The sequence below is a fragment of the Malaclemys terrapin genome, chromosome 18, assembly GCF_027887155.1.
Source record: "Malaclemys terrapin pileata isolate rMalTer1 chromosome 18, rMalTer1.hap1, whole genome shotgun sequence".
Classification (NCBI taxonomy): domain Eukaryota; kingdom Metazoa; phylum Chordata; order Testudines; family Emydidae; genus Malaclemys; species Malaclemys terrapin.
The window spans coordinates 22156788-22183847 of record NC_071522.1 but is presented as its reverse complement, the minus strand read 5'-3'; the positions used below and the strand labels follow the sequence as shown (position 1 = coordinate 22183847).

General features: G+C 47.1%; 1 protein-coding gene across 2 annotated transcripts in view; it reads right to left on the bottom strand.

Annotated features, from left to right (window-relative positions):
• The window catches only part of FKBP6 (FKBP prolyl isomerase family member 6 (inactive)), a 34703-nt gene extending 7895 nt beyond the window's left edge, over positions 1–26808 (bottom strand). Inside the window, exons 1-8 of one of the 2 annotated variants that reach the window (XM_054008448.1) lie at positions 26758–26808; positions 25833–25950; positions 22023–22112; positions 20334–20536; positions 19208–19327; positions 17830–18024; positions 17066–17175; positions 13177–13305 (exon numbers count right to left, since the gene is read on the bottom strand). In XM_054008448.1, the coding sequence (XP_053864423.1) occupies positions 13182–13305; positions 17066–17175; positions 17830–18024; positions 19208–19327; positions 20334–20536; positions 22023–22112; positions 25833–25923 (933 nt within the window). In that variant the 5' untranslated portion in view covers positions 25924–25950; positions 26758–26808 and the 3' untranslated portion in view covers positions 13177–13181. The remainder of the gene's footprint in view (positions 1–13176; positions 13306–17065; positions 17176–17829; positions 18025–19207; positions 19328–20333; positions 20537–22022; positions 22113–25832; positions 25951–26757) is intronic. The other variant, XM_054008447.1, reaches the window with a different exon arrangement.
• Between the last annotated feature and the right edge of the window lie 252 nt (positions 26809–27060).

The window sequence follows — 27060 nt, the reverse complement described above, 5'->3', positions numbered from 1 at the left end:
TAGAGGGAGAGGGAGCAAGGAAGATGAAGTGGGCTGGGACCTTTCACCAGGACATTGTATTTGAATTTCTCTGGTGCTACAGAGAAATTCATTTGTACCACTCCATGGTACAAGACCTGAAGATTACCAACTCATCTCCTTGCACAAATATTGATGTGAAGCAGCGTAACACAAACTTGTACTTTTTTTTTGCCAAAAAAGTTATCACATTTCAATAGAGCAAAACACCAAAACTTACCCAGAGCAGTAATGTTACTGGAGCACACGCTAGTGCCTAATGCTCTTATTCACGTCCTCGTTAGACACCATCTCCTCTATGCCTTCTTCTACACGGCCCCCTACGCATGCTCTCTCCCTGAACTGACCCACTAGGCCCCTGCCTCATCCTCATTCTTCAAGACTAGTTCACTTATCTTAAAAAAAACCTAATTTGGTGTTCTCCTTCCCCTAATTTCGGTCTGTCCATTTGTTTGTATACTGAGAGTGCCTCAGGAGACGGATTGGCCTGCCTTGAAGATCTGTGAAGTGCCCATTATAGACACTGCTCTGCAAACCAGAAGGAAGGGCTGGGATCTGAAGAGACAAGAGTTGCAAAACAACTCTAATAAATCTTTTTTCCTTCCTCTCCTTACAGAAGCTTTTCCCAGCAGGGGTGATGCCTAGTTCAGTTACGCCTGAAGCCTTGTTATTTATAGCAGCACTGAGCTACTTCACAGAACTTCCTTCTTTATCTGGGAAACCCCCGTAGGTGGGGTATTTTGCACCTGCTAAAGGAACATGCACAAATGTGTGTGAACGTGGTAGTGTCTCAGATGTGCAGCTCTGTACCATGAGTCCACATAACACGGGCATGAGGCATTTTTAAAGTCTAAACCTCAGCTACAAACGGGGTGGGGTGGGAGGGGAGCAGCAAGTCACTGTTTACTCAAAGCCTGGATATCCCAAGTCAGGAGTTTTGGCTGTATTATGCTCATACTTCTCCGTTTATTCGCAAGTCTTTTAGCTCATTAGGTCAGTTTAATTGGCAGCTGCCTCTGGTTCTAAGCCCAGTTATAGTCATTTCTACCTGGCGACCCAATCGCAGCGCGGCAGCCAAGTCTCACCAATTAATAGCAGGCCTAGCAATCTGGAAGCCATTCCTAAAATCTCGCCGGCTGACCCTAGGAGTCACAGTTTCCTGCTGTAATTTCAGCGGTGCTTGTTGGCTTTGGAACAGCTCGAAGTGCCGAGCCGGTTTCTCTCTGGTGTACGACAATTAGAGCGTAGATTAGAGGCAAGCTTTCAACTTTGGCCCACCTTAGTACAAGGAGACTCGTCCTTCTGGAACGAAACCATCCCTCCCCCCGAGCACGCAGACATTTGCAGGGAGCCTGCTCCACACGTCACAGAGCAGCATATGAAAGAAGGAGTTCTTTAGTTCCCTGTTGCCTACGACGCAAGGCTCTGTAGGACAATGCACGGATACAAAATTCCATCCCAGCCTTGTGAAGGAACAGAAATCTTTCCATGCTAACAGTCCAGGCTTCACAATACAACAGTGAACTCCAGCAGCCCAGCATCCACCCCCGCGTGCGCACACACACACTTTTACCTACCTCAAGTTTACAGATAATGGCCCCTCACCTATGTACAACCTCCCCCCACACACACACACCATGCATGTGCACTGATCACATGCACACAATAAATCCCCTCACCTGAAGTATGTAGGTGATGGGGGTGCGTGGCTGTGAAAGAGACAGTTACCTGTTCCGTAACTGGTGTTCGAGATGTGTTGCTCATGTCTATTCCGCGGTCCCGTCGACATTCGCTCCTTGAGGATGAGCGGTGCCGCAAGTCCCGGCTGGATGGAATCCAGCCAGACAGTCTGGTTGGCGTCGAGGGCGATCCACCTGGACTCTCCCCCGAGCGGTGATCGGCGTCGGAAACATTCCCTGGACCGAGACCGGTACAGGGCCAGAGGTGGCTGCGGGGATCCCAGCGGCGGCTTGCGTCTGGCGCGCAGGGCCGACATCGGCAGTGCTCCAGGCAAAGGCATGGACTTGACGCCCTGGGCCGTCTGGAGGGCTTCAGGCGTGGAAGGCATCCGGACATCCGGAGCTGCCTGTTCCGAAGGGGTCGGGCTACTCCGCTCGGCTTGAGTCGCAGGCCTGGGGCCCAGTGGGGATCGAGGACTGCCCGACATGGGCCTAGCCTCTGTCCCAGATTTCCCTCAGTGCTGCTGCGAAGAGGGAACCTTCTTGGCCCTCTTGGCATGCCCCGTGGACAGGGAATGGTGCCGACTGGTCGATGGTACCAGAGGGTCTCCGCGTATCAACGCCGCGATGCCAGGTACCAGTTCGGAGCGGCGTGCCGGGGTCGGGGCCAGCGCCGACTCCATCAGGATGGCCCAGAGCCTAATGTCCCTTTCTCTTTTGGTCCGAGGCTTAAACGACTTGCAAATCTTGCACCTTTCGCTGATATGGGTTTCTCGCAAGCAGCGCAAACAGTCTGTGTGCGGGTCGTTCCTTGGCATAGAACGTCTGCAAGAGCCGCACGACTTAAACCCTGGGGCGCAGGGCACGCCCCGGCCCGGGCTCACTGACTAACTAAACAGCTAACTGACTACAGGGATGAACGAGAATTTTAAAACGCTATTTAAAGAGCCTAGGAGTCTTGGCGTTGACTAACTGAATTGAAGATGGTGCCCAGAATTTTGCTGATCCCAGCTGCTGCTGCTATCAGAATTCTAGAGGTGAGAATGAACTGAATTTTCAGCTCCCATGAGTAGCTGTCGATGTCTGAACTACCTGCATCACAGGTTACAGCTGCAACATGGTTCAGCCTGTATCTTTTTATGTCCAGAAGTCAGGTACTGTATACTCTGGCCATGCTAAATCAACTGAAATGCTCACTTCTGAAGCATTCTTCACACCTTGGGACACAAGTCTGGATGGGGGGGAGGGGGGGGGAGGGGTGGAAGTGGAGAGAGGAGAGATTTATGCCAACCAGAACCTCCACAAAGAAAGTCTATTTGGAGCAAGACATTGCTTGTGGCAGCTAAAAGCACGCCCGACTTTACAATTCCTATCTGAGAGGAAAGGATCAATCTGCAAACTTGATCTGTGGCATCACCATGTAAACAGGCTTGCTGTTAGAGACTGATATTCCAAAATAGAAAAAAAAATAGCAATCCAGGCCACCCTTCCCTGACGAGTTGGAGATGCCAAGTAGCATGTACTGAGTATTAGAGAGAGGCTGGGTATGCTTAATCACGTCTAGCTTGACTTGACACTAGGTAAGGATCATGCAACAGTCCTGGACCAAGGCAGAGAAGTTGTTACAAGAACAAATGGAGGTAAAAAGTCAAATAAGCACTTCAAAAACTGGTCAGTGTTAAATGACTATGGTCAGGGAACACCTACACAGAGGCTCTCCATGTGAATCAGACCGGTTTTGAGAAAAATCCAACAAAATGGTAAAACTGTAGGCTTGAGTGCTGAATTTAGCTAGAGATTGGTCCAGTTTCTCACTGGTGATAACAAACTTGACCGTTAGTAAACTAAAAGGCTTTAATAATTTACCTATGTGCGGTTCATTAAAGTTGGCTATGTGGGACAGGCTTGAGAGTAATTTTAATGAGTAATTTTATTAGATTATGTTGTAAGGAGTAACTGTGGTTTCTTTTTAATGCCTCAGTTGACTCCAAATGTTCACAGGCAGTAGACCCGAGATAAAATGATGAGGCAGACCCAATTACAGATTGGCTTAACATAAACTTCAGACTGTAACCCCAAGGCAAGGCAGCTCTTACCTCATTTCTGCATTAGTTCTGGATAACCACAGATTCCTTCTGATAGTGTTTGAGCTAATTACAGCTGCAAGAGTTTTGGTTCAATCTTTATGTGGACTTATTTAGCCAATGCTTTTTTGTTTGCTGCCATGGCATGCTGAAGTGGCCTCGGGGTAGAGTGAACGGATACCCTTCAAGAACCTTGGCAGCAGCATGTACAATAGATTCTGTTGCAAAATCTCAATGGATTGCATTCAGTTTAAAGTTCTCGGGCGGAGGGGGGTTAAAAGGCAGTCTAGAATGGCAAAGTGATGGTACTAGTCCTAGGAACTTCACAGAACAAGAACTAGAGGGTTTATGGGCTCTCATAACGGTCACAGTTTAAGCCTGGATGAATGACGAAGAGCTCCAGTGGCTGTCATAGAAGAAAAGCAGCCATTGCAACCTAGTGCACAAGTATGATTCGATAGCGACTGACCAATGACCTGGCACCTACTGTTCAACGCTCTACCCGTCTCGATTTCCTTGGGGAAAATGCTCTTCGCATTAATTGACAGAGTCAGCCTGGAAATAAGGCGTAAAATTAACAGTGAGTAATTAGCCATTAGAACAATTGACCAAGGGCCGTAGTGGATTTGCCATCACTGACCATTTTTAAATCAAGTTGGGATGTTTTTAAGAGCTCTGCTCTAGGCATTATTATGGGGCAGTTCTCTGGCCTGTGCTATACAGGGGATCAGACCAGATGATCACACTGGCCCCTCCTGGCCACGAAACCGATGAATCTACTAGTAGTAATTTCTCCCCTTGGGCGTTCTCCATTAAAGGTTTACGTCACTCTTCAGCCTCTACTGATCTTTTCAGAATGCTGTTTTAGAGCTGTTCTTTCCATGACACATTAAGGGTGCACCTAATTAACAAACCACACTTTCATTTTTCCAACCCAGAATCAGGAAGGACTGTTTAGAAAAGGAGCATGTTAGCTTACACCCAAGTACAAAGGTAACCTTCCCTACTGCTGCTTCTAGGGCAGAGCGAGTTGAGGAAGGAAAACAGAGTTCTCCTCGCCATTCTATTACTCGGGAAATTACCCATTAGTAGCTCGATCACAACAGCAAAAAAACCTTTCACCCAGCTTCATACTCCTCCTCCAACACCTAGGCTGCAGTCACTCGTGGGAGCCAGATCCCAGGCTGACCACCACTTGAAGTAAGAATGTGGTTCTTGGCGTACGTTACAGTAGCTGAATGCATTGCTATAAGTACCAGTGTGTTAACACCCCGTCACAATTTTCTATTGTGGCACTAACATGTTATAGGAGGCAAACGTGCAAGGACAAACAGGAAAGGGCCCAAAGTGCAACAGAACATTTGGACTGACTACTTAAGCGTGCACATGACAGCTGCAAAAAGCTAATTCTATTTTCTTACTGACTGTAGTTAGGACCCAGAACATGGACTATGAAGTTTTGTAGAGTCTGGGAATGTTGGAGGTGGAGGGTCCCTTCCACAGTAACAGTTTTTCCAAATAAAGACAGGTGGTTTAGAAAGCTGGTATCGCTAATGTATACATGGATTAGCGATAGTGAAATCTGTCCAGAAATGACTGTTAACTTCATCAGATTCTTGATTTAGCCGTCTACTTCTGCCAACGAGAATGCTACCAAGTTCTAGCCAGCTTCAATTCTTTGGAATATACTTCAGCAAAGAGGAGTGTTCTGCCACATGACTTAAGATGAACAAAATTTGAACTCTTTGGGGAAGAGAGCTCTAGGCCAATGGGCCTGCAGTTGAGAAGACTGCCTCCTTTTCTCTAAAATTTATGAGTGGCCAATCACAGCATCGCACAGTTGCCATGGTGGTTCCCAAAAAGGAATAGTATGGACCTACTGCTTTAAAGCAGCAGCGTCAAACTCATTCTGCAGCGAGGGCAGAATGGCCATTTTGGTTACAGTCCTGGAGTAGAACATTCACAAGCAAGAGGCAAGTTTAGCAGACTTGCCTGAGTGCAGAATAAGCCTCTTCAAGTAAAGATAAATTGTAAGTAAATACAAAATAAAACCTTAACAATAAATGCATTGATGAAATCCCCCTCTGCCCATGAACTCTCCTCCTATTTATTTCCCTCTAGGATCAGTTCCTCACCCCACCAAATCATCATCATTTTGGGATTTTCCCCCCCTTTGGGCATTCACCCCAAGTGAATTCTCCCCTAACTGCTTTTATCCTTTGAGGTGGGGCTGGGAGGAGAATCCCAGTGTTTCTTTGAGGATTCACTCTCTTCTCTCCCCTCTGTTCCCTGGAGGTGGAGGCAACAGGAAGGAGCGGAGCTGCCTCCTTGGTCCTGGAAGTGAGGAGCAGCAGGGAGATGCAGCTTTTGCCCTGAGCCGAAGTTGTGGGGAGTTGAAGTGCTGTGCAAAGAGTTCCGCGTCTCCTGGTGCCCCTCAGCAGAAGTGCAAGGGGGCTGGGAAGGGTCAGCAGGCTGGATCTGGCCAGTGGGCTGTATGTTTAACAGCCCTGCTTCTAAGAGCTGTGTAAGTGGCTACTGCATGGAATGGGGAAATAAGACAACACTCTGTCTCATCGTATTGAGGAGACGAGCCACCACACGATACACCAGCTGCAGCTTCTCTACGAGCTTCTTGCTCGGTCTCAGGTAAAGCAAGTAACAGTAGGGCAGGCTGGAGGTGCTGAAGGCATAGATCACTCTAAGTCAGTTACTCATAAGGAGCAAATGGAATCTCACTAGCAGCAAATGAAGGCAGCATTTCCTGTGATTGGTGCTAGCGGGGTGTCCAGATCAGCAATTAGCCTACAACAACCCCAAGACTTGACGTTGTCCTGATTACTGATGGCCACCTGCCATGATTAAGGCTTAGATGGTGGCACTTATTAATCAGCTCCCACAAAATGCTTCCCTCTTCCACTGGCATCAGTTCAGCCTTTCCCAGAGTTCATCAATACTCCTGTTCCTTCCATGCACCAAGAGAACCGGGATCACTGCTGTCTGGGCTGCTGGTCGTGTAGTCTGTATCATCTCAAAATTTACCACCAAGCGTATGTAGACACTAAATAATCATGACAGGATTGAACCCTGTAGGTCTCCACATCAAACAGCTCTTCAGCAGCTGCTCCTCTCCCTCCCTGTCCAGCAGTGTGGGAAACAATGAGAAATCCCAAGAAGGTGGCTGTTCACCCCACAAGTGAATCTCCTGGCTGAAAAACGGGCATAAGTCAGCCCGGCTGCCAGATGACCTTTGACTGTGCTTAAAGCCAAACCAGACTTTAATAAAAGATAATAAATAGTCTAGGATAGCGGAGACAGATGAGCAATCTTTTCAGACCACACACTTTGCTACATATGTTTGTCTCGTGGATACTTGGAAGTACAGCAATATTGTTGTTACAAAGGTCAGTCACAGTCTGCTAGGGTTCCATGGTCCAGACAACTACCCTGTGTGTCCAGATGGAAGATCTGACCCTGTTTCTATGAAAGATGATGGGGAAGTGTGGGGAGTTGAACTACTGATGCTTTTGCCAAGGCTAGGTGGGCTCCCAGTACCTGCACTAACCTGCCCTGTGAGGAGCCCTCCACAATGCTGGACTCAGCGTCTATCTTCCTGGATACTTTATTTCCCGAAGTGTTGAAGTGCACAGAAGAAACCCCTTGCTACAGTCCAGTAAAAAGCCACCTGTCAGAAAAATTAAAAAAAAACAAAACACTTTTCCTTTCCACTGTGTAAAAGAAGTGTTGACACCCCACTGCAAATAGATCTTTGAGTTCTCGCTCTACAAAGGCATACAGAATACAGAATTCTTAAATATGGCGTTTTTCACACAGCAAACCTCACTTGGGATCAACCCACCAAGACATTCTTCTTGCCCAGATCAACACCACCAGCATGGAAGACATGGTGATGGATGCACCAATGGATGGAAGTTGCTTTCTAACAGTGGCCATTAGAATGAGCAAATGGATGTAACACATGGTAGAACCTGGATCACTCTCCCCTTTGCGTCAGGCAGAAAGGCCCTGAAAGCCAGCCAGACAAATTTAAAATTATATTTGTTAGACCTCAATACTCATGGCCCCATTCTGTCACCCTGGCTTACTTTGAATAATGCTTGTGACATATTACGGATGCATGGCATATCCAAGGACTATAGCATCAACTTTATAAATGTTACATGTACCTGCATGGCCGAGGTATTGTATTCTAGCTCGATGGGGGAGTTACAGGCCTTTCCTGTGGGAACTAAAATCACTGCAGGGTAATTAACACAAATCCCCAGGCTGGTAACCAGCCTGGAGAAGACTTGCACCTTGTGGAAAGTGGCACAGACTGGTTTGACCTGGTTAAAGAGATCCTGGTAAACAAGGAACTGAAAATTGTATGAAGTGTCCACCCTAGCATAAGGGGAGAGATCACTCTCACATAATCCAAGCTCTTTATTGTTGTTAAGACCTGGTTTTGTAATGCTTTTTGTTCTAAATAACTACTCTGCTTTATGGCCGCTGGCTGGTCCTTGGTTAACCCGATCATTGCTCCATGAGATCAGGACTGCAGGAGCTGAACTAAAGGGGGATTGCCCCAGCCACTGCTTTCCAAAGGATTCCAACCTCGGTGTCTCAGGCACTTGTAGACACAAGTGTGGGGATCAAGAACTACAGTACTTGAAGTACTGGCACGTATTTTATCTGTGGGTTGCTCTGAGCTCATCCTTTGCTACCCGCAGCATTGTGCGTGCCATGAGCCGGCTTGAACCCTGACTGGGAAGGGAGGGATTGAGGGGATCAGCAAGAGACACATGCTACTGAAGCCGCTTCGCTCCCGCGCCTCATAATGAAGATTGTTGGCAGAAAGCCCTTAGAAGAGACTCAGACGATAGCATGTCTCAAGGCAAGTGCTCGACAGTGACGATCTCTCAGCACTAGGCAGATGCGCTCCCGAACAGCTAGTCGGGGCACATAGCCAAGCTGCGGGTGGGTGGTGTGCAGGGGCCTGTATTCTGAGCTATCCAAGGTAACAAATGCAGCTTAGCCAGTGATAGAAAACGGTTTATAAAAACAAGCCAAAGCTGGAGACCAATGCTGGTACAAACTGGATTGTTAACGTTAAAAGGACAAGCTTCAGGTTAAGTCACCGGCTGACAGGACAACAATCGGAAAATTTCTCTAAATGGGAGGAGGTGGTTAGGTTGAAATCAAAACTGATTGGTTAATCACAATGGGAAGAGGCTGCCTCCCCTTTCTGGGCACTGTGTATCTGGAGATCAGGGAAAGACCCGGGGGGCAGCAGGACAGGAAGGAGGAAGTGTCCCCAAATCATGGCTGCTGCTGCCCCTCCTGTCTCCTGGGATCCACCAGGGAACCACCGGGCTTCCACTGCTCTGACCAAAGCAAGCCAGAGAGGGAACCCGATGACATACCCACCTGTAGGTCAAGATCCTGACCATCTGGAATGTGACCCTACGGTTCTGCTGTTAAACCCTCCCCATAGACGAGGAAGGACAAGGAGGTCTCTCTTTTTGCCCTGTCTAACAAGAGCCTGGCTTAACTGGCCAAGACAACTCCACCTTTTGCAACACTGCTATGCGCCTGTGACCAGAAAGCAATACCTCCAACAGCGCAATGTTGGTTCAGTTTGCCAGATCTCAGAATAGCGAACAGCAGCACGTTTCTCTCCAGCAGCTAGGTTGCAAGTGAAAATAAGCAGAGACAGAAGACAGATAATGTATCTTTTGTTAACCTTTCTTTCTCCCTGTGTTTGTCTTAATAGAAACAGGATTGGACTTCAACAGCAACATTTAAAATAACTTTCTTCCACCTCCAAAAAAAGAACAGATCAAATTGTTTAAAGAGACCATCAAGCAGTGACTTCCCCCCCAAAAGAGATTCTGTACAGCGAAAGTGAATATGGAAAACAGTTAAAATAAATGTCTTAATTCTTTACGTTTTAAAGCATTGAACTGTTTTCCTTTGTGTGTGCTTAGTAAGGGGTTGAGAAGATTTAGGACGATTACAATGGGAATAATGCCAGTGCAGACACAAAACGCCAGACCACACTTAATTGCTTAAATATTATAGAAGCATGCCAGGTTTTTTATCAACATCTTTTCCCTTGCTGGGCCTGAGATGCCCCCTAACCACCACAACAGTGGCATGGACTTGTCAGTCCCACGTGTGGAACTAAGCTCAGTTCTCAAAGCGGATGGTGGAATGCTGTTTTCTGCTCCAATGTTTCTCTCAGGACCCAAAGGTTATCAGATTCTCACAGTTCTGTCAGCAAAAGAGGAGAGCTCCTGTGCTTATCAGTAGGCAGTCTGGGTTTATTAAGCCTACAAGTCAGAATGGTTCCTTTGGTTGGACTCTGGCAGATGCTATGGACACAGAGAAGGAGATCTGCAGCATTCTGCCTGCATAGAAGGTCTTCATACTGACACTTCAGCCTCAGCAGAATTGATCATAGAACCATGGTGACCTGCGCGGGCAGTGAAAGGGAACAGGGCCATTGATCCCGAGGGAGGATGACTTCCCTGCTGCACAGTTTTGGAAGCCTATGAGGTCCATCAGTCTTTGTGAACAGGTCTATTTATTTAGCTGTTAGTAGATCGGATTGGGAGTGGGGCTGGAGAAGTTTCTCAATTGAACCTGGAGTGGATTATGGATTAGGATAAGAAGCTGACTGCTACATCTCTACTCACTGCAGACTAGACCCAGCGTGTGACTGTCAGATGCTACTAGTCTGGATGTAAGCCATGATTGCTCCTGGGAAGCAGAGATTATTGGCCAGCTGATTCAGACAGCTTTATAAGGGTGGAGCTGGTTCTTTTGAGTGCAGTGGACTCCACTGTCGAGTGTGACTTAAGTTCCTTCCGGTCCAGGTGGGAGTTGGTAGTTACTCTGGATGGGCACATCTCCTGTTGCCATTTGGGACTGGTATTCCAGCATGTACACTCAGAAGGATTTTGATTTAAGAGTGTAGCTCTCTTGCATGGCCTCAGATGCAAACCCTAGAGACATGCCTTATTTACCAGCCTTGGAGCATATCTGAGCTGAGAGCATAGGGCTGGCAGAGTTCCCCAGCCACATTTTGGAGATACGCAGGTCAGGGTATCTCAGCCAAGATCAGACCATATATGAAGGTTTCTGTTTTTATGATCTTCATATAGTCATTTGACTGATATACCCCTTTATTTCCTGCAGGCCAATCTTTCCGTGGCCTTACAGTAGAAGTACCTATGATTGGAAGAAGTTTATGGATTTGCTCACAGGAAAGATTTGGCGGTATCAAAAAAAACCCTGTTCCAAGTTCTTAGCACCAGTTCAAATATTGCAGTCGGGATACACATCCAACTCAAAGAGCAGAATTTCTCACCTATACAGCAAAAGACCAATCTCAGAATTCTGAAAGCCTTCCAAACTTCACTTTCGCTAAAGCACGTACCATTAACGCACCACAGCCTAGGGAGAGCCAATCCCAATATTCTGAAGCCATGTCCCTGCCAACGTACTCCTGCATCCTCAGCCACTGTGATAAGACATATGGCCACCGTCTCAATACCATGAAGCAGAACTCCAGATTGACCCTCTGAAGCGATTTTCTCTTATAAGGCAGGCCACACATAGCTTTCTCTGGAACTTGCCGTTGCTGTGGTGATCAGGCAGGAAGAAAGTGGGGGTGGGAGGGTTGTAAGGGGAAGAATGAGTCACTGAAGGTGTTCTTGTTGCCAATTTAGGGATTTCCTAACCCACTGATGTGCTGCTAGACTGCCCACCTGATAACTCTCCTCTGAGAACACCTTTCCTCAAAGCATTCGTGACCAGATGTTCCATTTTTAAAGGGACAGTGCCATATTTAAGCCCTCCTGAAAGTGTCCTGACTTTTTCTTCTAAAACAAAAACAAACAAAAAAAAACACACCACACACCACGGGCAAATTGTCCCATATTTTCTGTCTCCCCCTCCCATCAATACTGGCAGGTCCTGCTGCTGGCCAGATCCCTGCTAGTCAGATGCCCGCCCGCCAGCGGTGAGTGGGGTCCAGAGTGGGTGTGAAAGGCTGGTGGCGGGACGAAGATGCAGCGTGCGGGACTGGCTGCTCCCCCGGCTGGTCCATTAGCGCAGCCCTCACCGCATGCCGGCTCTCAGCCAGCAGGGCCCCACCCCTCGTCCCATTTCCGGCTGGCGCTGGCTGCGAGCTGTGGTGGCTGGTGAGTGTGGGCAGGCATCAGGTGGCCAGTTACATGTCGCCTCTGCTGCCCACCCATCAGCCCTTTATGTGCTCACACTCTTGCTGTCCTCTCCCTGCTTTGCCCTTTTCCCCCCCGCGCTGCTCCTCCATATCTCCCCCAGCGGGGCACGTCCCACTCCCAGTGTTGTGCGGAGAACCAGCCCCTGGTTGGAGTGCTCAGCTCACCAACAGCCTGGCTGGGCTGGTGCCCCGGGAAAGCCCAATACTCACTGGCCCAGGGCACTAGCCGGGAGAAGCCAAGCCCTGCACGTGCCAAAGCCCCACACAGCCCTGGCACGGGGAAGCTTCTCAGCTAAGCTCTGGAGTGGGGGGGAGAGGGGAGAAAGCGATTTCCAGCCTGTTCACACCCTGAACCTGAAGGCTCTACAGCAGCCCCCGCGGCAGGGACTTAGCACCCTCTTTGCCCTCCTCCCCCACTCTGGGTCCTTCCCCCAGGGAGCGCCGGGCTGCTCCGTCCCCTAGGCACCCTCCGCTACTGAGCCGCCTCTCTGGCCGGGTTCCTTGAAGCCTCTGCAATCAGGTTCCCTGGGCTCTGGTGCACAACGCATCTTTAGGGCTTAACTTCTTCCTGCCCACGCTGTAGCTGGGGTTATGTCAGTGGCCAGCAGCAGCCTGAAGGTGTCAGCTGCCTCTCGACACTGTGCGGGCAGGAAGGGACAAGCTGCTTCCAGCCATACGGGAGGAGACGAGATGAGCTCTGCAAAGACACAAGCCAGGTCATCCCTTCCCCTGCCTCCTCCCCTGTGGTTGGAAGCAGCTCCCATCCCTCCTGCACAGAGCTGAAAGGCTGCTGCTCGCCACATTCTGGTGTGAACCCTGCAGAAATCTGGGGCTTGATGTTAATTTCAACGTTTGTACTGCCTAGTTCGGACTGATTGCCGTTGAACTCACTTGAATACGAGTAATTTTACCAGGTGTCCCGTATTCAGCACAGGGAGATATGGTCATCCTACAAAGTGTAGACAACATTATGCAGGTCCAGAAGTTAGGGTTGGACAATACCTTACTGCCACACTCCACTACAAACACTCCTATGTTAGGTTCTTCCTCTGCAGCTTTCAGGCAGAGGAGAGAAATTATGTTCAGCAGTTTTGTGGTTGCCAGTGAATACAAGCCCAGGCAAGACATGAAGATCTGAAAAGAAACAAACCTGTTTCAACCCACATGCTCCTCTTGACTGTTTGTTACTTTTATTTCTGGTTCCACAGGAGAAAAGCTGAGAGGAGCAAACATTCGGCAGCACATTTCCTTCTCCTTATCCATGTAGTCCCTGTAACAGCTGCAAAATCAGGCACATTGTTACAGGATGGCTATTTCGACAGCTAAACCAATATGTACACCGATACGGAGGGAAGAACTGCTCTGAACAGGGCTATACCAGGACAAGATCAGGGGTGTAAATGGCTCAACACAGACAGACTTATTACCTTTTCGACTGTACTAAAAACGTGATTTTTGATCCTATACAAACAGAATTATGTTGCAGGGTTGGAGGTATCCAAGACCAAGTCTTTTTTGAGCCATAACTACCACCACATAAAATACACCACTACCCTCCAGACACAAATCTCACCATAAGAAACAACCTTATTCTTTCAGTTTTGGAAACAGGTAAAACAGGGAGGATACATCTAGGTGGCATAGTAGGTTCAAACATTTTACCTTTGGAGATCCAAGTAGAGTCCACGTGAAAGCAAAAGTCAGTCTAGATGACACTTGTTCACATCACGAAAGCCATCACAACCCAACAAAATGGGGAACCTACCACAGCTAACAAAAGCTGTGCTCATAAGCACCAAATGCGTTTGGCAGCATTTCTAATGGCTCTGTAAGCTCCAAAAAAATCATGCTTTGGTGGGATCTTGCCTACATTAGCCCCACTGAGAACAAGCTTGGATTTTCCATCACAATTTGACTTCTGACACATAGCTGAACTATGGTTTTAGCTGTGGTTTTTCAATACTCTGTTAAATACAGTGAAATCCAGTTATTGAATGAGCGCTATTGATTAAAAGAACTATAAAAGAGTTGGGTATTATTACTAATCAATATACTCTGGTAAGTATCGGGGTAGCCGTGTCAGTCTGTATCTACAAAAACAACAAGGAGTCTGGTGGCACCTTAAAGACTAACAGATTTATTTGGACATAAGCTTTCGTGGGTAAAAACCCACTTCTTCCAATACTCTGTTGTTTTTCAAAAAGAACTTAAATAGGCAAGTCAAAAGCCTTTTGAGAGCTAGGTATTATTTTAAGAAGTGCTGGAGAACAGAGCTCCACCAGATGATGGGATGATTTAGTTGGTGTCGGTCCTGCTTTGAGCAGGGGGTTGGACTAGATGACCTCCCGAGGTCTCGTCCAACCCTAATATTCTATGATTCTAAATACAGAAAGTCTCCTTCAGCTGGTATGGATTGTTTTGGATTAATAAAATCATGAGTGATGTGGAGAAAGTGAATAAGGAAAAGTTATTTACTTGTTCCCATAGTATAAGAACTAGGGGCCACCAAATGAAATTAATGGGCAGCAGGTTTAAAACAACTAAAAGGAAGTTCTTCTTCACATAGCGCACAGTAAACCTGGGGAACTCCCTGCCTGAGGAGGTCGTGAAACCCTGTTATACTCCTAGCCTTAAAAGAGAACTAGATACATTCATGGAGGTTAAGTCCATTAATGGCTATTAGCCAGAACAGGTAAGGAATGGTGTCCCTAGCCTCTGTTTGTCAGAGGGTTGGAGATGGATGGCAGGAGAGAGATCACTTATACTCCATCTTTTGTAGTTTTTCCCAGATCACATCAAGGAGCCCTAGAGGTGTGCCAATTTGACAAAGCTAAACAGATTTAGCCAGTTACCTCACATTCAGCCTGAAAACATTGTTTTCTTCTATTGTACATTAAGGTTTTTTTAGATTAGTAAAGTGCAAAAAAAAAAAAAAGACGATAATGCTCATTTTAATTTCTGACACCAACCCACAGAAGCAGAAACTGCAAACTGACATTCCCTTAGCCAGCTCCTCCATTGTGCTCAAGTTCCAGGGTGTATGCTTTTTAAGTTGCACATGCTGCAGCACCCAAAGACAAAAGGGAGAGAAGACGACAAACCTGAATTCAACCTGGACTCTAGAGCACCTTGTTAGTTATCTGTGGTTTAGAAATATTTTATATCTGATGGGTTTTATTTTGCTCAGCTCACACCTAAGAAAAAGATTAGGATTAGCTCATAAAAGTCAAGAGAGCTACACACACCTTATATTGGTCAGAATTAGACCCTATATCTATCTATCTATCTATCAAGAGTCTTGACGAAAACTTAGACGGTCTAAACTCTACATAAGATCTTACATGAAGCTACCCAGAATCAATTACTTCTTGGGCATCCTACTACAGTACAGATCAGTCCACAAGCTATAAGACTGGATGCAAAATCTAGTCCTGAATCAATAGGCTAACCACCTAGTCATCCAGAATCATTTTGTAATTACTGCTTGTTTAGCTGTGTTTGTAATGCATTTAGCACCTTGGGATTGAGATATATAATTGACAGATTAAGATGCTGAACATCATATTTCATAATATCTCATCAACATCCACTGCCCTCTGCTACTTACAACTTGATTACAACTTACCAACAGATTAACAGCACAAAACTGAGGTCTGAGAAATAGAGCCTTTCACCCACACTCGTAATGCAACTTTCCACAACTGGAGAAAGGAACATTCAAGCCCATGCCTCAATGGGGGGCATCATTTTCCATCCCTTTACTTCTCTTTTCTTCTGCCTTCTCTCGAAGGGCACAGAAATAATGCTCCTGGTCTCTCATAACACCAAGTCCACTTCACTTCCTTTGCTCTGTATTTTCTCTAGTCTAATTCATGGGCAGGGCAAAGAACTAGAGGATTGCGAAAGGGCCAGGCAATACTCACACTGCAAGCAAGCATTCAACCAAGGCAAGACGTTGTCATGCCAGAGAGCTGAAGAGTGGAATGTCCTGACATATGCAGGGCAGCGAAGAGGTAAGCTTTCACCTCTGCTATTACAGACTTGGCCTGGAGCTGACCTGAGCTGGCCAGAATGAAACTGGTTAGTTCGACCCAACAGCTGTTCTGATGCCGACCTAAGTGAGTTGGTGACCTCGCTGTAGCTCTGAGGTCCTCATTGCATAGTTCCCAAAAGTGTTTGCAACATAACTGGCACAAACAACTCCTTTGTTGATCAAGTATCAGAGGGGTAGCCGTGTTAGTCTGAATCTGTTAGTCTTAAAGGTGCCACAGGACCCTCTGTTCCTTTGTTGATATTTCCCCAAGACGACAAGAACAGAATGCAATGGGGACACTAGAGTTGGTCTCATGAAAACGTGACCAAGCACATTGGTAGGGAAGACTGTGCTGCGACTGCTTGTGTTGTACTTCTTCTGGGGGCAAACAAAGTTTATTTCTCCAAGACTGTTGATTTATCATCACCAAGGCAGCATGAAATTTGCTTTGCAAACACTAACTAATTTGCAGGGAGATTCTGACAGTGCTGTAAGTGGTAAGTATCCTCCTCAATAGTGGAAAAGCAGGGGAAGTCAACCAACACATCTTAAAGGAAACAGGACCTTCTCTAGTGAACTCTAATGTACAATATTTTATTGATGTCAAGATATTTCAGCACTCCCAGCCGAGCCTGTCATCAACAGCCTGCCCTACCCACTCGAGTGAAGTGTATAGCAGCTGCAACCGAGATATTCCCCCCAGAGCAATTGTATGGAAACAGTGGATCTCTGTCATGTACTCACGAGTCACTCTGAAGTATTGCATCTGCAAATTAATCAAACTAACCCCCCCCTCCCCCCTTTAAAGACTTGTGTTTCCAGAGCTCAACCATTTGCTGATTCAATCTTTACAAAAGCTAGTCTGCTGGCTCTTTCTTTTAACACATTCTAGAGAGAATTTCTAGACAGTTATTTGCCTTGTGGAAGGTACTGAAGTGTGTATTTTTTTGTCCACCTAAGCAATCTCTCCCCCACCTCTCACAATAGGGAAAAGGAGTTCTCTCACCTGGCCAGCTTTTTCAGCTCATTGTTAATATCGTGGTTAAAGGGCTGTTCTTTTTGAGCTCTGACAAGGAAATCCCGAGCTTTTTCATATTCTGTCAGAGAGAGACAAGCCTGTCATTGAAAGAAGGACAAGAATTAGAGAATAAATATCTCCTCACAGTAGCTCTTCGGGATTACTTTATGGGAATACACCTCTACCCCGACATAACGCGACCCGATATAACACGGTAAAGCAGTGCTCCGGGGGGGGGCGGGGCTGCGCACTCTGGCGGATCAAAGCAAGTTCGATATAACGCGGTTTCACCTATAACGCGGTAAGATTTTTTGGCTCCCGAGGACAGCGTTATATCGGGGTAGAGATGTATATGTTTCAAGTTTTGGAAATAAGTAATTCCTAAACAACTGTCTGAATCCATGAAAAAACAGAGCTGTGCACTGTATTTGCAAAGGGCCGGGTTTTCAGACATGAGCATTCAGCACAACTCCCACCAACTCTTATGGTAGCTGCAGACACCCAGCACATCTGAAAGCCTGGTCCAGGATTTCTAACAGATTTTCTGAGCGGCTCATTTTGTTCTATTGCAGGTCTTCCCCACAGACTAGCAAGGCTGGGGTTTAGCTTCATGCAACCTCTTAACCCACAGACACTCCATGCATCTGAAGAAGTGGCTTTTTACCCGCAAAAGCTTATGTCCAAATAAATCTGTTAGTCTTTAAGGTGCCACTGGTTTTTTTAACCCAACAGAGGAATCTACTTTTGCTCACCTGGCCACACCTGAATAACGCTTTGGCATTTCTCTCGTCGATCTCCAGCGCCTTTTCTCCATATGTCAGAGCTCGGACAGGACGCTCCAACTTCAGGTAAGTAAATGACAGATTCAGGAACACCAGCAGTTTGGCAGCATCAATCTGGCACTGCTCATCCCCACTGGAAGGCCTGCGACACAGGATCGAAGAGGCCTGGGCAGATGGGATTAAAAAAACCATAGAAATAATGCATGGTGCATACGTCTGTGGAAAATTGAGGACTTTATCTGATCACTGATCTAGAGAGAGACATCAACTTAACCACCTTTGAAACAGGTTTCAGAGAAAAAGCCAAAAAATAGAATGGCATTTGCGATGCATCCTGAACATGACCAGTCAGCTCAGTCATTGCAGTTGTGGTCCAGCATACCTCTTCCGCTTCTTGCTGACTGAGATTAGACCAGGGACCTGGTTTCTGGTTCGATTTTGAAGTGCCTAGCTCACTGTGAATGCTACAGAGGTTGTTTGGAATTGCTATTTTTTCTAATATATACACTGCAGAAAGGAAAATCTCACACATTTTAAAAGTGTGGGTAGAAGAGGAAACCATCCACAGAAATTTCACTTAAGTACATCCCCGCCCAGGCAAAAGTGGCGGTAGAGAAGGTATCCTCAACAGAAACAACATTTCTGTAAGACACAAACACTCATGTCCTAGCTAAAGACTAGGAGTGGGAGCACAGCTTGTGGCATTAGAAACAAAAAGATAAAGTCTCCCAGCAACAGGTGATGGGGTAACATTTCCTTGTTGGGAGACTACGAGTCAAATTTTCAAAAGCACTTCAGTGATTTAGAGGGATTAGACTTCTAATAAATCTTGGTGTTCTGAGAGCCTAAGTCACTTCTGAAAATGTTATCTCAGCGCTCCCTCCTTGCCCAAGGCCATGCTCTAGGGCTAGGCTCTCCTCTTTCTGCTGAAAACTGTGCTGGAGGATTCCAGCTAGGTGACGGTCGCAATTGAAGTAATTATGTTCAAAGCCTACAAAGCCATTTCTAGAACTTGAGCTGTGTTCCAAGCACACCAACCCATCTGTACATTTCCTGCCTATACTAACTGGGACCTGCGATTCGCATACTAGTACCAACCTGTATTTCCTTTCATTGCTCTTCAACACATACCTTGGCTGAGCATACAAAGACAGCTGCTTCATATGGTCCTTACATTATCAACTTCTAACAGAATTTAAAACTTTAGCTTAACTGTGTCTCCCAGGTGTATTATGCTACAGGGTAATTGTTCTCTAAACCGTTTTCCACTTTGTGCTTCCAGCTAATGCTTAGTTGTCACTTACTATCTTCTATAGACTGCATAACCCTGTCATCCTGGTTTTATTACCCGCTTGTATCTCTCTCTGGCATCCATGAAGCGCTTCTGGCGGAAGAGGTAATTGCCAAACTCCCTCTCTGTGTTTGCCACTTTCAGCACCTGCTGTAGTGGGAACATATCCTGCTGCTCCTGGGTACAGAAGCCAAAATTCAGCTGATTAGTAGACACAAAATAGGACTGCTGAGACAAGCAGCAAGTACCTATTGCACTCCCAAGTGGTCAGACAAGGGAGTAACATTCAAAGTCTAACACATACAGCGTTGGTATAAGAACAGCTGCACAAAGGACACAGGAGGACTGTAGCAACAATAGGCCTATCTTTAGGAGTGGAAGCCATCCAACCGAAGAGTGACGCTGGGAAAGGTCAGCTCAGAAGCAAAGAAACTACCCTCCCCAACCTAACAAACATTGATAAGAATGTACTACGTGGGCCTTGAGCTGTTCTACATACATTCAGTTCCACTAGATTCAGAGAGGGAGCTACACTCCAAGATTCTTGTAGGACTCACTAGAAATGCGCTGCTGACTAGCTTCTCCCCGGGATTACGCTCTGAGTTATGGTACGAATAAGCAAACATGTTTATTTGCAAAAATGCAAAGCAGTTTTAAGAACTACAGCTTCAGTTTGCTTTAACGCTTCTCCCAAGAATCTATTTTCTTTAATTTACACTTTGAAATGTTCTCGACACAGCCTGGGAAGGAGGGAAGTTTCAACTGTGAGGGAAATCTGGAAGATTTTAGGGCCAAACCTTCAACTGGTTGTAAACGGATGTAGCCCCATTGACTTCACTGGCCTGGAAGAGCATTTTTTAAGTCACATTAAGCATCTCTGCCTGCTTTCTTTTCTTTGCAAGCTACAGGGCCTGGAACATGGGGCACGGCAAGGAGTGAGATATGGTGCAGTGTGGTACAAGCTGTCGTTTTACAAGTACGTAGGTAGAGGCATGAACAAGGCCATCAAGCCCCTTCACAAAAATGTACTACAGGTGCTATTCGCTGGAAGCTATTTTGAACAAGAGTATCGGACATCATCCTATTACTGCAGCAACGGGCATACATAACAGGGAAGACAGCAAAGAACAAAGCCTTAAAATTCGGTGTGTATGGCTCAAAGCTACTTGTGTAACTAACTCACGGTAGTCAAAACAAAGAATTTGTCACATTCAGCCGAGTCTAGAAAGTCCAGAAGCTCCATCTCAAACAAGACTGTGGCATTAGGGGGAATCAAAGGCGGACAGCCCAATGCCCCATAGGCATAACTTGGTGTGAAGAGAAATCTTGCCGACTCTCCTTTCTTCATGGTCAGTAGGCCAACCTCCATGCCCTGAAGTGTAATCTCTGGCAAAACAAGAAGGGGAACTTTTAAAAAGTGGGCCTCAAAATCCTTAACCTGAAGGACCGATGTCTCTTAAAACCTGGTTTGCAAGCTTTAGCTTTTCCAATTTTCAACATTTCTAACCAGCAATGGCAATTTTATACACATCCAGCAGCACAGCATGCACCCTGGATCACAAAAATGATCCACCCATATTCCAGGAGCCTGGCAGACACCAGTGTTCAGTCTCAATGTTGATAAATGCACAGTGGAAAGCATAATCCCAACTCTACATATAAAATGATGGGGTCTAAATGAGCTGTTACGACTCAAGAAAGATCTTGGAGTCATGGTGGATAGTTCTCTGAAAACATCCGCTCAGTGCGCAGCGGCAGTCAAAAAAACAAACAGAATCTTGGGAATCATTACGAAAGGGATAGATAATAAGACAGAAAATATCATATTGCCTCTATACAAATCCATGGTATGCCCACATCTTGAATACTGTGTGCAAAAGTGGTCGTCCCATCTCAAAAAAGATATAATGGAATCGGAAAAGGTTCAGAAAAGGTCAACAAAAATGATTAGGGGGTTGGGAACGGCTTCCGTATGAGCAGCAATTAATAAGACTGGGACTTTTCAGCTTGGAAAAGAGACGACTAAGGGGGGATATGATAGAGGTCTATAAAATCACGACTGGTGTGGAGAAAGTAAATAAGGAAGTGTTATTTACTCCTTCTCATAATACAAGAACTAGGGGTCACCAAATGAAATTTAAAGGCAGCAGGTTTAAAACAAACAAAAGGAAGTATTTTTTCCACACACAGCACAGTCAACCTGTGGAACTCCTTGCCAGAAGATGTTGTGAAGGAAAAGATTTTAACAGGGTTCAAAAAAGAACAAGATAAGTTCATGGAGGATAGGTCCATCAATGGCTATTAGCCAGGATGGGCAGGGATGGTGTCCCTAGCCTCTGTTTGCCAGAAGCTGGGAATGGGCGACAGGGGATGGATCACTTGACGATTCCCTGTTCTGTTCATTCCCTCTGGGGCACCTGGCATTGGTTGCTGTCGGAAGACAGAATATTGGGCTAAATGGACCTTTGGTCTGACCCAATATGGCCGTTCTTATGTTCTCTGCCTCCAGCTTTGGAATGTAACGAGTGTTTAAAATATAGCATAAGCTGCAAGGCTCATGTGTTAAGCAAAATACAGCCAAATTCTACAGCTCACAGGTAGCTTACATTGTCCCCTCTGGACCCATTTCCAGGAGGGGAAAACAGCTCTCAGCCATCCCTTCCCCCACACCTGGAAGCAGGAGGCAAAGGCGCAGTGGTAGCTTGTAGTCCCACAAACAGTAATGCCAACCCTTAGAACATATGACATTATGAAAGCACAAAACCTCTACCAGGCTTTAAGGTATTAACACAGCCACAGCCAGAGGGCTGCAGAAAGGGCAGGGTCCTTATAGCCTTGTACCTTCAGTACTAGTTCTTCAGTCTCGATTTACCTTCTCCAAGTTTCATCAGCCTAGGATTCCTCCTGTACCAGTTTGTGTCAAAGGGCTTATCCATGTATTCCAGGTATCCAGAATATTTCACTGCAAGAGTTCCAATGCAAAGAGAGAAGGGCAGGAGATGTTAGAGAACTTAAGTTACAAAATACTCAAGAAAACGGTCCCTTCTTTGGTGATACAATTGCTAACCACTCACACTCTGTACAGTTCTTTTGTTCTGCTTTTCCATGGGCTGCCAAACAGCAGAGGGAGCACAGACTACTCACTCCAGGATATCTCTGCCATCAAATAAGTAGTACAGTGTCAATTTCACTCAACGCTGCCTACAACTTTTTACAATACAACTCTGTCTACCAGTTTGTCATTTTCTATCTAGCAAAAATGTGTGTGATTTAAAAATGTGTGTGAATTTAGTACTGGGAAAAGAAGGACAGATGGAGAGTTCTAGAAACACAAATCCTTGATCTATCGGCAGAACAGGTATAGCACATACAGCAACAGCTGACACAAAGGAACCAACTCTCAGGGTTGGGCCCCTAACTCAGAGCTGTGCTGAGATTGTCTCCTATTCTCATACATACCACGAAGACCGAGAGAGGAACTCAAACTGGAACAAGTGCAGAGAAGGGCTACTGGGAAGACCAGAGGAATGGAAAACCTACCTTACAAGAGGAGACTCAAGGAGCTTGGCTTGTTTAGCCTATCCAAACTAAGGCTGAGGAAAGATATGATTGCTCTCCATAAACACATCAGAGAGATAAATACCAGGGAGTTAACTTAAGCACCAATGGGGACACAAGAACAAAGCACATGACTTGATGCTCAGACATCTGCTGGGAAAAAATACAGCAGTGCACAGCTTATTGGAATGCACTGGAGTCAATTTTTTCTTTCAGAAGGTGGAGAAAGCTACTAGGGGCGAGGCTGTTCTAGATCTGATTTTGACAAATAGGGAGGAACTGGTTGAGAATTTGGAAGTGGAAGGCAGCTTAAGTGAAAGTAATCATGAAATGACAGAGTTCATGATTCTAAGGAATAGTAGAAGGGAAAACAGCAGAACAAAGATAATGGATTTCAAGAAGGCTGACTAGCAAACTCAGGACGTCTGTAGGTCAGAGCCCATGGGAAGCAAGTCTAAGGAGGAAAACAGTTGAAGAGAGTTGGCAGTTTTTCAAAGAGATGTTGAGGACACAAGAGCAAACTATCCCACTGCATAGGAAAAATAGAAGCATGGCAAGAGACTACCCTGACTTAACCAGGTGATCTGAAACTCAAGAGTCCTGCACCAGCACTGGTAGCTACTTCACTGGTGGAGGTGGGTTTTCTATAGAGCTGGGAGAGCCGCGACTACACAGCCACGTTAAAGCGCTGACGTGAAGACATGCCCTTAGTTTAATAAGTGTATGGAGGAGATCATCTGATGAGACTGCCTACAATGGCACACAGCTGATCTGTGACTGCTAAAAACAAATATCTCCAATGTCCGGTGATGGGACGGCTCTGAGTTACTACAGAGAATTCTTTCCCGGGTGTCTGGCTGGTGGGTCTCACCTACATGCTCAGGGTCTAACGGATCGCCATATTTAGGGTCAGGAAGGAATTTTCCCATGGGTCAGATTGGCAGAGACCCTGGGGGGGTTTCGCCTTCTTCTGCAGCCTGGGGTACAGCTCACTTGCAGGTTTAAACTAGTGTAAATGGTGGGTTCTCTGTAACCTGAAGTCTTTAGTCATGATTTGAGGACTTCAGTAATTCAGCCAAAGTTTATGGGTCTATTACAGGGGCGGGTGGGTGAGGTTCTGTAGCCTGCAATGTGCACGAGGTCAGACTTGATGATCAGGATGGTCCCCTCTGGTTTTCAATCTATGAGTCATGTCGCAAAAGGCAAACCACCATCAAACTGAAACAGCTTTCAGCCAATACTGACCTAGGCTCAATCTAGTGGTGAAACGCTTCCTGCTTTTCTTAAAAATCAACATGCCTCTTCATTTAATCTATTGTACACCACATTTTGATGACAGCACTTGGAACAGAACCTGTTAACTTGTAACTCCCTCTGATTGTCAGCTTCTGGGACAGCAAACAAAAGCTACAAGCAACACTAGAAGATACTCTCCAGCCAATAAACGTCAACTTTCAGTCAAATTTGAGCCTAAACTCTTCCACAATGTACTTTATAAAGAGTAGTCATCTCAGGTTCATAAGCGTAGTACTTCTGGACAGCCACAAATACTCGCCAAAAGTACAGATCCTGCAATGAGAGTGAGACCAACATGTGCAGATCTCATTGCAGGGCTGGGATCAGCTGACTGAACATGAACCTAATTGAAACCTACAGCTTTCACAAAAGAGGTGGGATTCCTTTTACAGATTTCCTTACGCAATACAACCCATATTTTACTGAGACTGATTTTTTTTTAAGTAAGCAGCTTAAGAACAGCCTAAACCAGCAGTCCTGAACAAGACATCCTTAAATAAAAATCAAGCACATATGGCAGGGCATATTGCTCTCTATAGCAAATTAGTTAAAGCTCTTTTTGGTAACATCTTAGAATCATAGACTACCAGGGTTGGAAGGGACCTCAGGAGGTATCTAGTCTAACCCCCTGCTCCAAGCAGGACCAATTCCCAACTAAATCATCCCAGCCAGGGCTTTGTCAAGCCTGACCTTAAAAACCTCTAAGGATGGAGATTCCACCACCTCCCTAGGGAACCCATTCCAGTGCTTCACCACCCTCCTAGTGAAATAGTGTTTCCTAATATCCAACCTGGACCTCCCCCACTGCAACTTGAGACCATTGCTCCTTGTTCTGTCATCTGCCACCACTGAGAACAGTCTAGATCTTTGGCATCTCCTGGGAGTCTGCGATAAAACTGAATTCAGATTTGTATATTGTAAGTGTTCAGAGACATGAAGGGGCCTAGAGAATCCTAGAACAAACCTGTTGCATCACCAACTACCTCCATTTGTTCACATGTGCGGCAGAGAAGCACAGTCACCTAGGGCTAGGACAAGATTTCTCAACCCGTGGGCTGCAACCCAAAATTGGATTACCAGAACATTTCAAAGAGTCGTGCAGCAACTCTTGTGGCTTTGCTCCCCTGGGGCTGCTCAGCTCCCTGCTCTGGGCATTGCCAACTCTGGGGTTGCAGTACCACTCTGGTTTGACCCAGATGCCCCTCCATCATAATAGGAGACTGGCCGGGACAAGTTTGAGTGGCACTACAACCCCATGTACCAGGTTGCAACACCACTCCCACAAACGTGGCCCACCTAGCCAGGGCCACACCTGAGTGGCACTGCAACCCTGGAGGTTGCAACGTCCAAAGCAGGGAGCCGAACCCAGCCAGCCCCGTGGGACCAGAGCTGCAGGAGCCACCACTGCAGGATGAATGCGAGGTGGGCTCTGGAACCTGCCCCCAGGGCTTCCCCTTGGGGCAGGATCCAACATCCCCCACCAGCCTATTTACTGTATTGCGACAGGCCATCAACAATTACAGATGGGTCCTGAGCCCAAAAAGGCTGAGAACCAGTGGTCTACAACAGAGGTTTTCAACCTTTTTTCCTTTGTGGATCCCTAAAAAATTTCAAAGGGAGGTGCAGACCCCTTTGGAAATCTTAGACACAGCCTGCAGATGTGGGGTCTGTCTGTACACCACAGGCTGAAAACCACTGGTCTAGAATACCAGCCACTAAGCAAAAGTCAAAGTTGTAAAGTGGACGTGGGCAGAAAAACAAAAACAAACACAGACATGCTCTTTGGTAGATAATCCCAGTAAAAGGCCTCCAACGAGACCGGTTTTACCTAACACAGAAGCATCCTGGGGCACAATTTCTCCAGCGCCAGCACGGATAACCTCCTTTAACACCCCTCTATCACCAGTAATGTCCTGCATGCGTTGGCCCAACCGCTGGTAAGGAGACTATGAAGGGTAGAAAAAGAAGGAGGCCACTTAGCCAGCAGATCTGAACAATGCACTTCTACATTATGAAATGAAGATGTCGCAGCTGTAACTAGTTAGAGGGTCTCCGCTCTGAAGGACCCTAAGCACTGTGCTGAAATACTGCAGGATATACACAATCCTGCCTCAAAGCTGTACTGTGCCGGCAGCATCTCATGCTCCAGACCATGCAGAGGTCACGCGGCTGTGATGTTCTTGGATTTCTCACACTGCAACAAACTTTATTCACAGCCTAAAATTTCAGGCAAAAACCAGATATGCCAGGTCTAACGTGCAGGGTGTCGAATGCAGATTGGCTGAATTTGCAGCATTAGGATTAACTACGGTACTTGGACTCTTCCCTTTAACCGCAGCCATTGCCCCCCGAAGCGCTGGGGCTGGCGTTGGAGGAGCGCCCCGGGAGTCGTGTCCCGGCTCCCCAGACACCGGCCCTGCCACACTGATGGGCTGTAAACACTTCGCTCCGGGCCTGGCCCTTTGGCACCACTCCTCTTGGGCGGGTATGAAAACGGGCTGGGCCCGACCCCAGCCCCCACCGGCAGCGGGTTCCCAGCCCCGCCAGGGGCACCCGGGGCGGATCTGAAACACCCGCCGGCGGCCTGGCCCCGGCCCCGGCCCCGGCCCCGGCCGCGCCCTGCCAGGCCTGGGACTCGGGGCCCCGGGCCGCGAACCGGGCACAGCGCGCTGCGGCCGGGCCCCGCGGCGCTGGGATCCGGAGTCACTTCGCCGCCGGGCCGGCTGAGGGGCTCCAGCCCCGCCCCGCCTCACCGCGCCGCCCCCGGCGCGCGCCTGCAGCCCGTTGAGCTGCTCCCGCGTCCAGCCCCGGCCGCGCCCCGCCATCTCGCGCCGCCGGCTGCACCGAGCTCCAATCCGAGCCCGCCCGCCTTGCTCCAGCCAATGGCGCTCCGAGAACCCGTCCCCGCCCACCACACCGCCCGCGCACGTGCCCGGTCTGCTGCGCCTCAGGACAGCCGGCTCCCCAGCAGCCAATCAAAGATCGGCGCATCCCCAGTCTCAGCCAATCCCACAGAGGAAGCGTTGAGACGTAACCTCCACCGCCCACCGAGGAAG